The sequence below is a fragment of the Protomyctophum bolini genome (genome assembly GCF_963924005.1).
Source record: "Protomyctophum bolini genome assembly, chromosome: 1".
NCBI lineage: Eukaryota > Metazoa > Chordata > Actinopteri > Myctophiformes > Myctophidae > Protomyctophum > Protomyctophum bolini.
Window position 1 is genome coordinate 54,307,991 of NC_137862.1, and position 10,044 is coordinate 54,318,034.

The following is a 10,044-nucleotide window of genomic DNA, read 5'->3' on the forward strand; positions in this document are numbered from 1 at the left end:
TAGACCTAATTGTTTTTGCCTCATTATCTATACTGGAATATTGATAACCATCAATAGGAAGTTGAGAGCGGACCTCAAGTTTGAGGTCAGGGTTGACGCACGTTGCGCACATGACGTCACTGACCGTCCGTCAACGTGCTGCAGTTCTTTTGGCCAATAGGTAGTGGCAGCTTCAACGTTGGCCAGCCCTTCTGGGGGCTTGGTGTGAATGCACCATTTAGGCAAAGGGCGACAGGGTTTCCAGGCTGGACTTCACAGTCGTCAGGTTGGCCTTCAAAGAGGTGACGCGGTCAAAGAGCTGCTGCCATTGCTGTTTGCCAAAGGCGCGGTACATGCTCTGGCTCACGACGACCTGTCGCCGCGTCTGGTCAATTCTGCAACACACCATCTTGGTCCGAACGGCGTCAATGACGAAGGCTTCGACGTCGCCCGCGCCGATCTGAAGCTCCCGCTGCATGGCGTCAAAGGAGACCACCTTAGACTCCACCGCCATGTCCATGAACGTCAGCAGACGCATCTTGGCCATGTTCTGCTCGTGGGACAGCTCGCGGTCAACGAAGTCCCGGAACTTCTGGTAGAACTGCACGTACGCCGCCAGCTTCGCGCTCACGAAGATGGCCAGCAGGTCGTGAACGAGCTGCCCCTGGAGGAACCGAACGGGCTTCAGGACCAGCAGGTGGTCGAACAGGAAGGTGTCGGGGTCCTTCAGAGCTCGGACGATGCACGTGGTGGCGTCGGCGCCACCGTCCTCCTCCTCCTCCGTGGCGTCGCTCCCCAGCAGCTCCAGCATCACCCTGGCCGCGGGCTCGCTCTGCCCGCAGTCGTGCAGCGCCTCGGAGAGCAGCCTCAGGAGAGCGCGCTTCCGGTCCGCGGTCAGGTTCCAGTCGGCGATCCACCTGCGGAGCGTGGGCAGGTCGGTGGGGAGGAAGGAGACGGCGTCGGCGCCGCAGGTCGCCGCCACCCGGATGAGGCCGCAGAGGAGCGTGAAGCGGACCGGCCCGGACCCGTCCACGACGCCGCGGAACAGGTTGCTCAGCAGCCGCGTCCGCAGGGACGCTCGCTCTCCTCCGTGGAACGTCACCAGCTTCTCGCACAGGCTCTCCACGAGGCTCTCCTGCTCGTTGGCGCTCCCCCCCAGGGCGTTCAGGAGATGCACGATGCTGTTCATCACGCTCTCCACGTCTCTGTCGTCGGACCCCTTGAAGCAGACGTGGCACGCGTCGATGATCTGCACCAGGTCCGCGCGGAGCCCGCCGCCGGGCTTCTCCGGGGGGATGTCGGCCCCTTTGGACCTCATGTAGGCCCTGAGCTCTGAGGCCTGTTCCTCCTCCGTGATGTCAATGAACTTCATCTGCCTTTTGTTGTTAGGCAGACGCTTATTATGGGTCAGCTCGGCGCTCATACTGAAAATTGATTAGTTTCCGCCAAATACTTTAATATTTAAATGTGTAAGTGTTAAATGACACTTTATTTAACAATTCACTATAAAAGATTAATTACACGGTTGTGATGACAGCGTGGTGATGTCATTGTGCGACGATGGTCATCAATATCTGACCCCCTATTTAGGACAGTCTTAATCTTATTTTCCCCAACTGGCTGTTGTTCAAGGTTCAAGGTTTCTTTATTTTGTCTCCCAAGGAAGACATTTGTCTTGGACCCCAAGGACCCGCCCTGCAGCATACAATACAATACAATACAATACAATACAATACAATACAATACAATACAATACAATACAATACAATACACAATACACAATACAAGACAACAAAGGCACACCCGTACAACATTAAAATACCACACACCAGGCAGTAGCTGCCTGCCAGGCTGTGCCTGCAGCTTCGTTGCTGGAGGAGTCGTCTCAACTCTTAAACATGATGATGAGCAATAAAACGAGCGCCATTGTCGCCGGCATGTGCGGGGCCGCTTTCATCGCACACTGCATTTGTTTCGACAGAAAACGACGGAGCGACCCGAACTTTAAGCTGAAGCTGCGCGAGCGCAGGGGGAAGCGGAATGCGACCATGAGCGTGATGAACGCCGGCTTGTCAACGTTGCCTGACCTGAAAGACCCGGAGGCCGTTCAGAGGTTCTTCCTGGACGAGATCCAGTTGGGAGAGGAACTCCTTTCACAAGGAGACTATGAGAAGGGTGTGGATCACCTGACCAATGCGATTGCGGTGTGCGGACAGCCCCTGCAGCAACTCCTCCAGGTGCTCCAGCAGATTCTGCCTGCTCCAGTGTTCCAGACGCTGCTTACCAAACTGCCCGGCATCAGCCAGAGAATCGCAAATGCCCAGTCCCTATAGCAGAAGACGACATTGAATGAAAGTATCATCCAGAATCTCAAATGCCCTGCGGTCCCTCTGACAGGAGAATGAAAGAGTGTATGTGTGATTGACGTACACTCTTAAGTTTTTCCACGTTTGAATACTTGTCTTAAATGAAAAGTGTGTTTGAGATGGAGAGGCTGACTGTGAGAGTCCAAGCTTTGGACATCATTTGACAGCAAACGTCTCTACCACTCTACTCCTGTCTTACTTTATGGCTGTTACTATTTTTTATATCCTCTGGAAATAGTTTACCACATTCCCTATAACTACCCTGTCATTTCCTGTCAATCTGTCTTTGTGACACACATTTGGACTTGGAACTGTGATTATTATTACTATGCTAATGCTGCATTATAATGTTGATGAATAGGAATACAAATGTCATAGATAGTGCTTAGACAAATCTATCATAGAAATATTGTACAAAATTGAAAATCTCAATGTAATTATGTATGCAAAATGACATTGCATATCTTATAATCTTATAATTAGTTTTTTTGTGCATCACTATGCTAGACATGGTCATATATGTGTGTTTTGAGTCAATAAGGAGCAACGCTTGTTTTTTGGTATTTTGAGTTGTCAAAGTGTTATTTTTGTATTATAATCTGAATATCAAAAGTTTTCTTTCTAAGATACCCTCAATAAAATGAGAAGTCACTGAAAAAAAAATACCACACACCAACATACCTAGTGCAAAAAAGGAAGAACATCACCTCTTAACCTTCGACCCCTACCCTGTCTGCCCTCTGCAAAGACTCTGTTAACACAATTTTTACATTGGACACCTCAGGCCGTCTTAAGGAGTGTGATTGACAGAGGGACAAAGGAATGCTTGTTGCGAACTCAGTGAGCACTTACTATGAGACCTAGCAGATCATGTCTGTCTGTCTGTCTGTCTGTCTGTCTGTGTGTCTGTCCCGCTATCCAAATATGGAGTGTGTTGCATCAGCAATCACTCAGCTCCATATATGGGCACAAAAGGGGCCAGGTCCACTCAGCTCCATATATGGGCACAAAAGGGGCCAGGTCCACTCAGCTCCATATATGGGCACAAAAGGGGCCAGTGATTTGTTTGTTGTGGACCTGGCCCCTTTTGTGCCCATATATGGAGCTGAGTGCGTTCGCTTCCCGCGTTCGCGCGTCTTACTCGTATTACATGGGAGGGGATAGACATACCCATGATCTTCCCTGCCATTTTTGGCTAATCTAAGGATCTCAGATTTGTTGCGAACGCAGTGAGCACTTACTATGAGACCTAGCAGATCATGTCTGTCTGTCTGTCTGTGTGTCCGTGTGTCTGTCCCGCTATCCAAATATGGAGTGTGTTGCATCAGCAATCACTCAGCTCCATATATGGGCACAAAAGGGGCCAGGTCCACTCAGCTCCATATATGGGCACAAAAGGGGCCAGGTCCACATATACAGTAACAGCGGGACAGACAGACAGACATGATCTGCAGGGTCTCAGCTGCGTTCGCTTCCCGCGTTTGCGCGTCTTACTGGTATTTTACAGTTAGGTTTCCAAACCAACTGGTGATACCATACCTTAGAATTGACTATAGCTCTATAGAAGATCAGCATTATGTTTCTACTTACACCAAAAAGCTTATATCACAATCAATGTGTACTCCTAGATGTTTATAGGAGGTGACCTGTTTGATATCATGACCATGTATTGTATGGTGATCGTGGTGTGGTCACCTATAGACCTGGGATCCACTACAGCCTCCTCAGTTTTCCTTACATTAACTTGTAAGTGATGTTCATCACACCAGGTTACAAACCTGCCCACTCCAGTTGTATGGCTGCTGGTGTTACCTTCACTTGTGAGTAAACTAAGGATAACAGTGTCGTCAGAGAACTTGACTACATACTGATTGGGCTGTGAGCTGACACAGTCATTTGTGTATAGGGTAAATAAAAGGGAGGAACTAACTGTCCCCTGGAGGGCCCCTGTACTGCTTACTGCCCTATCAGAGAGCGCCAAATTAAATCTCACTTGTTGTGGGCCTGTTAGATAGAAAGGAGAAATACCTATACTAATCAGAACTGGATTCACCGTCATCTCAGATAACTTACGAAGAAGAATGTCTGGGATGGATCGTATTAAAGAGACTCTTAAGAGTGAACCACAGTAGTAGCCTCCAGTGGTCAGATACATGCCTCACACATACTGTTGCGAAGGCTTTTACGCAGAGCTCCATATATAGGGATAACCTATAGTCCCATATATGGAGAGAACATTGAGCTCCAGCGCTGACATCACATTAACGTAGAAACCCCAGAGATGGATATACACAGTGGTGATATCATCGTGACACTAGACTTGCACTCATCATATCCCAGCCTCTAAACCTCAGATACCAACTTACCAAGCAACGCACGTGGTATCTCCAATGATCCCAAATCTTCAGAGTCACAGCACTCAAGCAAGACACAATATCCAAGATCAAGAAACGTGTCAACGGACTGAATGACCTCAGACTGTCGCAGGACCGGTGCTGCACCTTCCTCGTCTGCCTAAAATTCACAAGCCCTTGGGAGAAAGAAATATAATAATCTCCTCCTTTCTCTGTGATTAGCGACCAAGACCAAGACTCTGCTGATTTGATCAGACAGACTGTCGGGAGATGGGCTTGTAGATGGATCACCATGTCCGGAATTGAAGAGCTATACCCCCCGTTGCGGGCCCCATCACTGAAGACGAGATTGAAGATGATGATGTAGTCCAGTAATTATGTAATTTGACCTCAAACTAATTGCAAAAAAAACAAACCCATAGCCACTTGTCAACACATACGAACCAAGGTGTCTGGCTTTACAACCCAGATACCCTGAATAGCTTCTATTACCTTTGGCACGAGTCGTCTAGATGAGACAGAATATCTGGCTACTGGCTAAGCAACTCGTAGAGCATTGAAGTAGAGGTTTCTACATCCCGGTTTAAGTTCGTATCGAACACCACTATAGCGGGTCCTAACTAAATAACCATCACTGATTCGAGCTATTTAATACATACAATTACATTTATTGTAGTCTCATAAAATAGGCTATTGCCTATTTTATATAAAATCTACAATCTAAGATCTACAAGCTCGCATCATGTGATTTCTTAAGTCTCTAAAGAATGCAATTGTCATAGACGGCTCGCTTTCGTGACTCTGTGGTGCAGGAGATAAATCACTATATGCCATGAACACAAGTAGTTTGCAGCCAACAGGCTTCTTTTGTTTAAAGTGCAAAACTTTGTGCATATAAGCCTACAATATTGTCTGTATGCATTCATGAATGAAAAAAAATGAAATTTCCTTATGCTTTAAGTATCATGTGACATTTGTTTTGCGCAAAAAACACTCCTTGGGCTAAAAACGGCCATAGCCGTCATGACAAATGTGATGAAGTCAGCACATTTGGAAAGATTTGTAGGGGCACATCATGTAAACACCTATAAAAACATTTGCTCAATACAGACAGCCGGTCAGCAAGTGGATTCATGATGTACTGTAGGTAATAGGTATATAGACAATATTTTAGACCAATAAAAAAAATACTATATACTATGTACTATATACCTACTGGAGTACTGCATAGCGGGCCATGGACACCAAGAAAGGTCAAATAATAATATTCACAAATCCAAGGTTCTCAACCTATTAATGGTCTCAATCAAAACACATACAGTATGATTTAAGAGCTTTTTCCTAATAGCATTGTTGTATTGTTTAAGTATTGTTGTATTGTTGTCAGGTGTTGACACTAAAAGGGTTGCCCACCTGCCCCTGGCAGGTAAATAAAACTTCCGGGGCAGGTGGATATCAGGTTGCGCAACCGGGCAAGTGCTCGTTTGAGAGGGGACGCAACCATCTATAAACACAAACACAAACACGAGATATCTGTCTCTAAACACCTGAACGTGGCCAGAGCTCTCTGTCTACTGGTCTGTGGAAACTTAAGTCAAATACTGTAAGTTTACCTACTGTATAATGTGCTGTCATCACTATTGCTACACATAGAATTATGAAATATAACAAGTGTGAACCCATAGTCATAGAGGTATTTGGCATAAAATTGATGTTAAATAATGAGTGTTAAATTAAACAGTAATTACAATTTTACCTATCATTTTTTGAATGGACGATTTACTTTTCGGGGCAAGTGGGCATGACATTAGGGCAAGTATAGAACATGACCTGATGGGCAAGTGCCTCTGAGACTTTAGTGTCAACCCCTGGTTGTATTTAGCATTGTTGTACCTCTTGCAAACTGTTAATAGAGTATTCAATCAATCACTGCATACCGAGAGAGCTTCTCAGATAGCACATGTGGTTGGATAGGGTTGTTGAAGGTGCTTGAGCATTATTGCGAATGCAGTGAGCACTAACTATGAGACCTAGCAGATCATGTCTGTGTGTCTGTGTGTCTGTCTGTCTGTCTGTCTGTCTGTCCCGCTGTTACACCACCAGAGGGCGCAGCTGTATCACACACAAAAAAGACACACACACACACACACACACACACACACACACACACTTTGTTAAAATGTCGTTTTTATGTGGGCACCCCCACCAGTTCATTAAGTATGCCTGGTTTGCCTGGTGAATGGTGATCCACCTGAACTTAAGGGGTTAGGAGAGGGGTTGATAATGTGATCTCACTAAATTATTGTTTTTTTCATTGGCACGTTTGACTGTCGAGGGTCAAACAAAAATTGTGGCACTCCATCTTTAACTCAAATATTTGCTTCCGGAGGGTCCCTGGAACAACATATTTTCAGACGGGGGTCGGCGGCCAATTACATATATTTTTGGGGGTCCTTGACATGAAAATGTTTGAGAACCACTGACATAGAAAACATGGATTTTTCTGAAAACTGTCTAGTATTTAGAAGGCATGTGTAGAATCGTCCTCAGGTCTAAATGGGTTAAAGTTACCATTACATCATTTACCTGCTTTTTCAGGTCGGCCACCTCAGCAGACGTCTCGTTCCACAGCTCATAGGGAATGTCCATGACTACCTTCACTCCTTTATTCACCAGACCATGGAGGGTGGAGAAGGTCTCCGACATGCCCTACAGAGAGACACACACTTCTATTATAAATTGACTTTTATTTAGGGTTGTGTGCACCTAGTTAAGTAGTATTAACTAGGAATGAGACGATAATTGTCCTCCGTCACACACCAGGATGAATTTGCTTTTGTTGAGCTGCAATTCAGTACCACTTAAACCCTCTATACCAGTAAGACGCCTGAGGGCAAAAAGCGACCTCGCACTAAACACACACACACACACACACACACACACACACACACACACACACACACACACACACACACACACACACACACACACACACACACACACACACACACACACACACACACACACACACACACACACACACACACACACACACACACACACACACACACACACACACACACACACACACACACACACACACACACACACACACACACACACACACACACACACACACACACACCTTGGCAAAGCGGTTAGTGCCTGACCGCTCCTTGTGGAGGCTGTACTCGGTCAGTCTCTGACACACGTTCTCCACAACCTCAATAAACCTCAGGTCTCTATATGAGAGAGAGAGAGAGAGAGATCTTCAGTTAAACATTCACAGCTGAAAGCAGAAGTGAAAGCCTTCACACACACATGGTAGGGGATGAATGGTGAGAAAGTAGGAAACAGAGGACATTGCATGGAAAGTTTTCCACATCAATGAACTCTGCCTCATGGTGGCGCTATAAGGGGTCATTGTGGAACATTTGCACAGAGGTTGTTCCATGCTGATCAGTCTAATGATGCTGGAGACTATCAGTACGCACACAGTCACACACACACACACACACACACACACACACACACACACACACACACACAGAGAGTACAACTTCTCTATTCTAGCAGAAATACCATCATCCCCAGAGGAAGACTTGTGGAACATGTTCTGTATTTGAGACACAAAAGACACCTACAGTATGTAGGTATCGATCAATCTAGTATCAAGCCATTCATCTATCTCTTTTCAAGTTGAATGTACTAGTCACAAGCCATTCTTAGCAACAGGCACATTTGTAAGCACCCATTGAAGTTTATTTATATATATTTTTTGTATTAAACGTGTCAGTAATTGTTTTAGGTTATTTGTCATATCTGCCCTGTGCCACTTCAAAGCCTAAAAGCCAAACTGAAATGTAAGTTGTATTCATATGTTCCAGACTTCAACAACACTGTAGCATGTGATTTGATTGAATACTTGTATTAGTCAGAACATTATGGCACAGCAAGACATTATCAAGGCTATAAGTATAACACAAAAAGGTCCTGGGTACTTGTTAGTGTGGTTGCCTATAGTATCAACCCATCAACCACCCCAATCATCATCACAAACACTTACGATTTGACATATTTGATTGGCGGCGTTCCCTTGTTGTCATCTATGAAATTGTAGTTTGTCCCCAGGACCTCCTTCGTCTTCCCCGTCTCATCAAACGCCGACTTCATCTCTATGGACACAAACTTGCACACTGGACACACACACACACACACACACACACACACACACACACACACACACACACACGATTTCGACGACTAAAACTATGAGGTTTGTCGACTACCTCTTTTCACTGACGAAAACTAAATGGAAACTACATGAAAACTAAGCTAACACACACAAACACAACGAGATGATTATAAGATCCCGGGAAAACACAATCAAATATGCTACTGAAAACAATACAGTTAAGTGGATATTGTCACATGATTATACAACTTACCCACTTCGTACCTACCGTGCACAGAAAATGAAGGGTATGTAGTAATGACAGGAAACATTCTTCTCTCAACATTACTAGTGGGCGACCTGGGGGAAGGGCAAAAATGCTCGTCTGACGCTGGCCTTGGGAAAATGTCCTTCCATCATCTTACCTCCTCTGATGGAACGACATGTTCCCAATGCCTCCAGACCGAACTGATACCTCTGCTTCTCCCCAGCTTCATGTCCACAGACTTCACATCAGCGTTTCACTCAGTTCCTTCCATCATTCGTCTTCCCGTTTTCTGGAGTTCAGCCTCTACCTGTAAAATGACACACACACACACAACGAGATGATTATAAGATCCCGGGAAAACACAATCAAATATGCTACTGAAAACAATACAGTTAAGTGGATATTGTCACATGATTATACAACTTACCCACTTCGTACCTACCGTGCACAGAAAATGAAGCGCATGTAGTAATGACAGGAAACATTCTTCTCTCAACATTACTAGTGGGCTAGCTGGGGGAAGGGCAAAAATGCTCGTCTGACGCTGGCCTTGGGAAAATGTCCTTCCATCATCTTACCTCCTCTGATGGAACGACATGTTCCCAATGCCTCCAGACCGAACTGATACCTCTGCTTCTCCCCAGCTTCATGTCCACAGACTTCACATCAGCGTTTCACTCAGTTCCTTCCATTATTCGTCTTCCCGTTTTCTGGAGTTCAGCCTCTACCTGTAAAATGACACACACACACACACACACAACGAGATGATTATAAGATCCCGGGAAAACACAATCAAATATGCTACTGAAAACAATACAGTTAAGTGGATATTGTCACATGATTATACAACTTACCCACTTCGTACCTACCGTGCACAGAAAATGAAGGGTATGTAGTAATGAC

The 10,044-nt window shown here is 45.4% G+C and overlaps 3 protein-coding genes across 3 annotated transcripts; 1 reads left to right on the forward strand and 2 right to left on the reverse strand.

Moving 5' to 3' along the window:
• Window positions 1-217: 217 nt before the first annotated feature.
• Window positions 218-1,402, reverse strand: LOC308320891 (eukaryotic translation initiation factor 3 subunit M-like; the record flags this gene model as incomplete). Its single annotated transcript, XM_080771616.1, has 1 exon — window positions 218-1,402. The coding sequence occupies one exon, from the start codon at window positions 1,400-1,402 to the stop codon at window positions 218-220; it is 1,185 nt and encodes a 394-aa protein (XP_080627742.1).
• Window positions 1,403-1,877: 475 nt separating this feature from the next.
• LOC308314181 (mitochondrial import receptor subunit TOM20 homolog) lies at window positions 1,878-3,000 on the forward strand (the record flags this gene model as incomplete). Its single annotated transcript, XM_080761638.1, has 1 exon — window positions 1,878-3,000. The coding sequence occupies one exon, from the start codon at window positions 1,878-1,880 to the stop codon at window positions 2,310-2,312; it is 435 nt and encodes a 144-aa protein (XP_080617764.1). The 3' UTR covers window positions 2,313-3,000.
• Window positions 3,001-6,095: 3,095 nt separating this feature from the next.
• LOC308320898 (protein canopy homolog 3-like) lies at window positions 6,096-8,886 on the reverse strand (the record flags this gene model as incomplete). Its single annotated transcript, XM_080771627.1, has 4 exons — window positions 8,766-8,886; window positions 7,845-7,941; window positions 7,286-7,408; window positions 6,096-6,203 (listed from the first exon to the last, which is right to left on the reverse strand). The coding sequence occupies exons 1-4, from the start codon at window positions 8,870-8,872 to the stop codon at window positions 6,096-6,098; spliced, it is 435 nt and encodes a 144-aa protein (XP_080627753.1). The 5' UTR covers window positions 8,873-8,886.
• Between the last annotated feature and the right edge of the window lie 1,158 nt (window positions 8,887-10,044).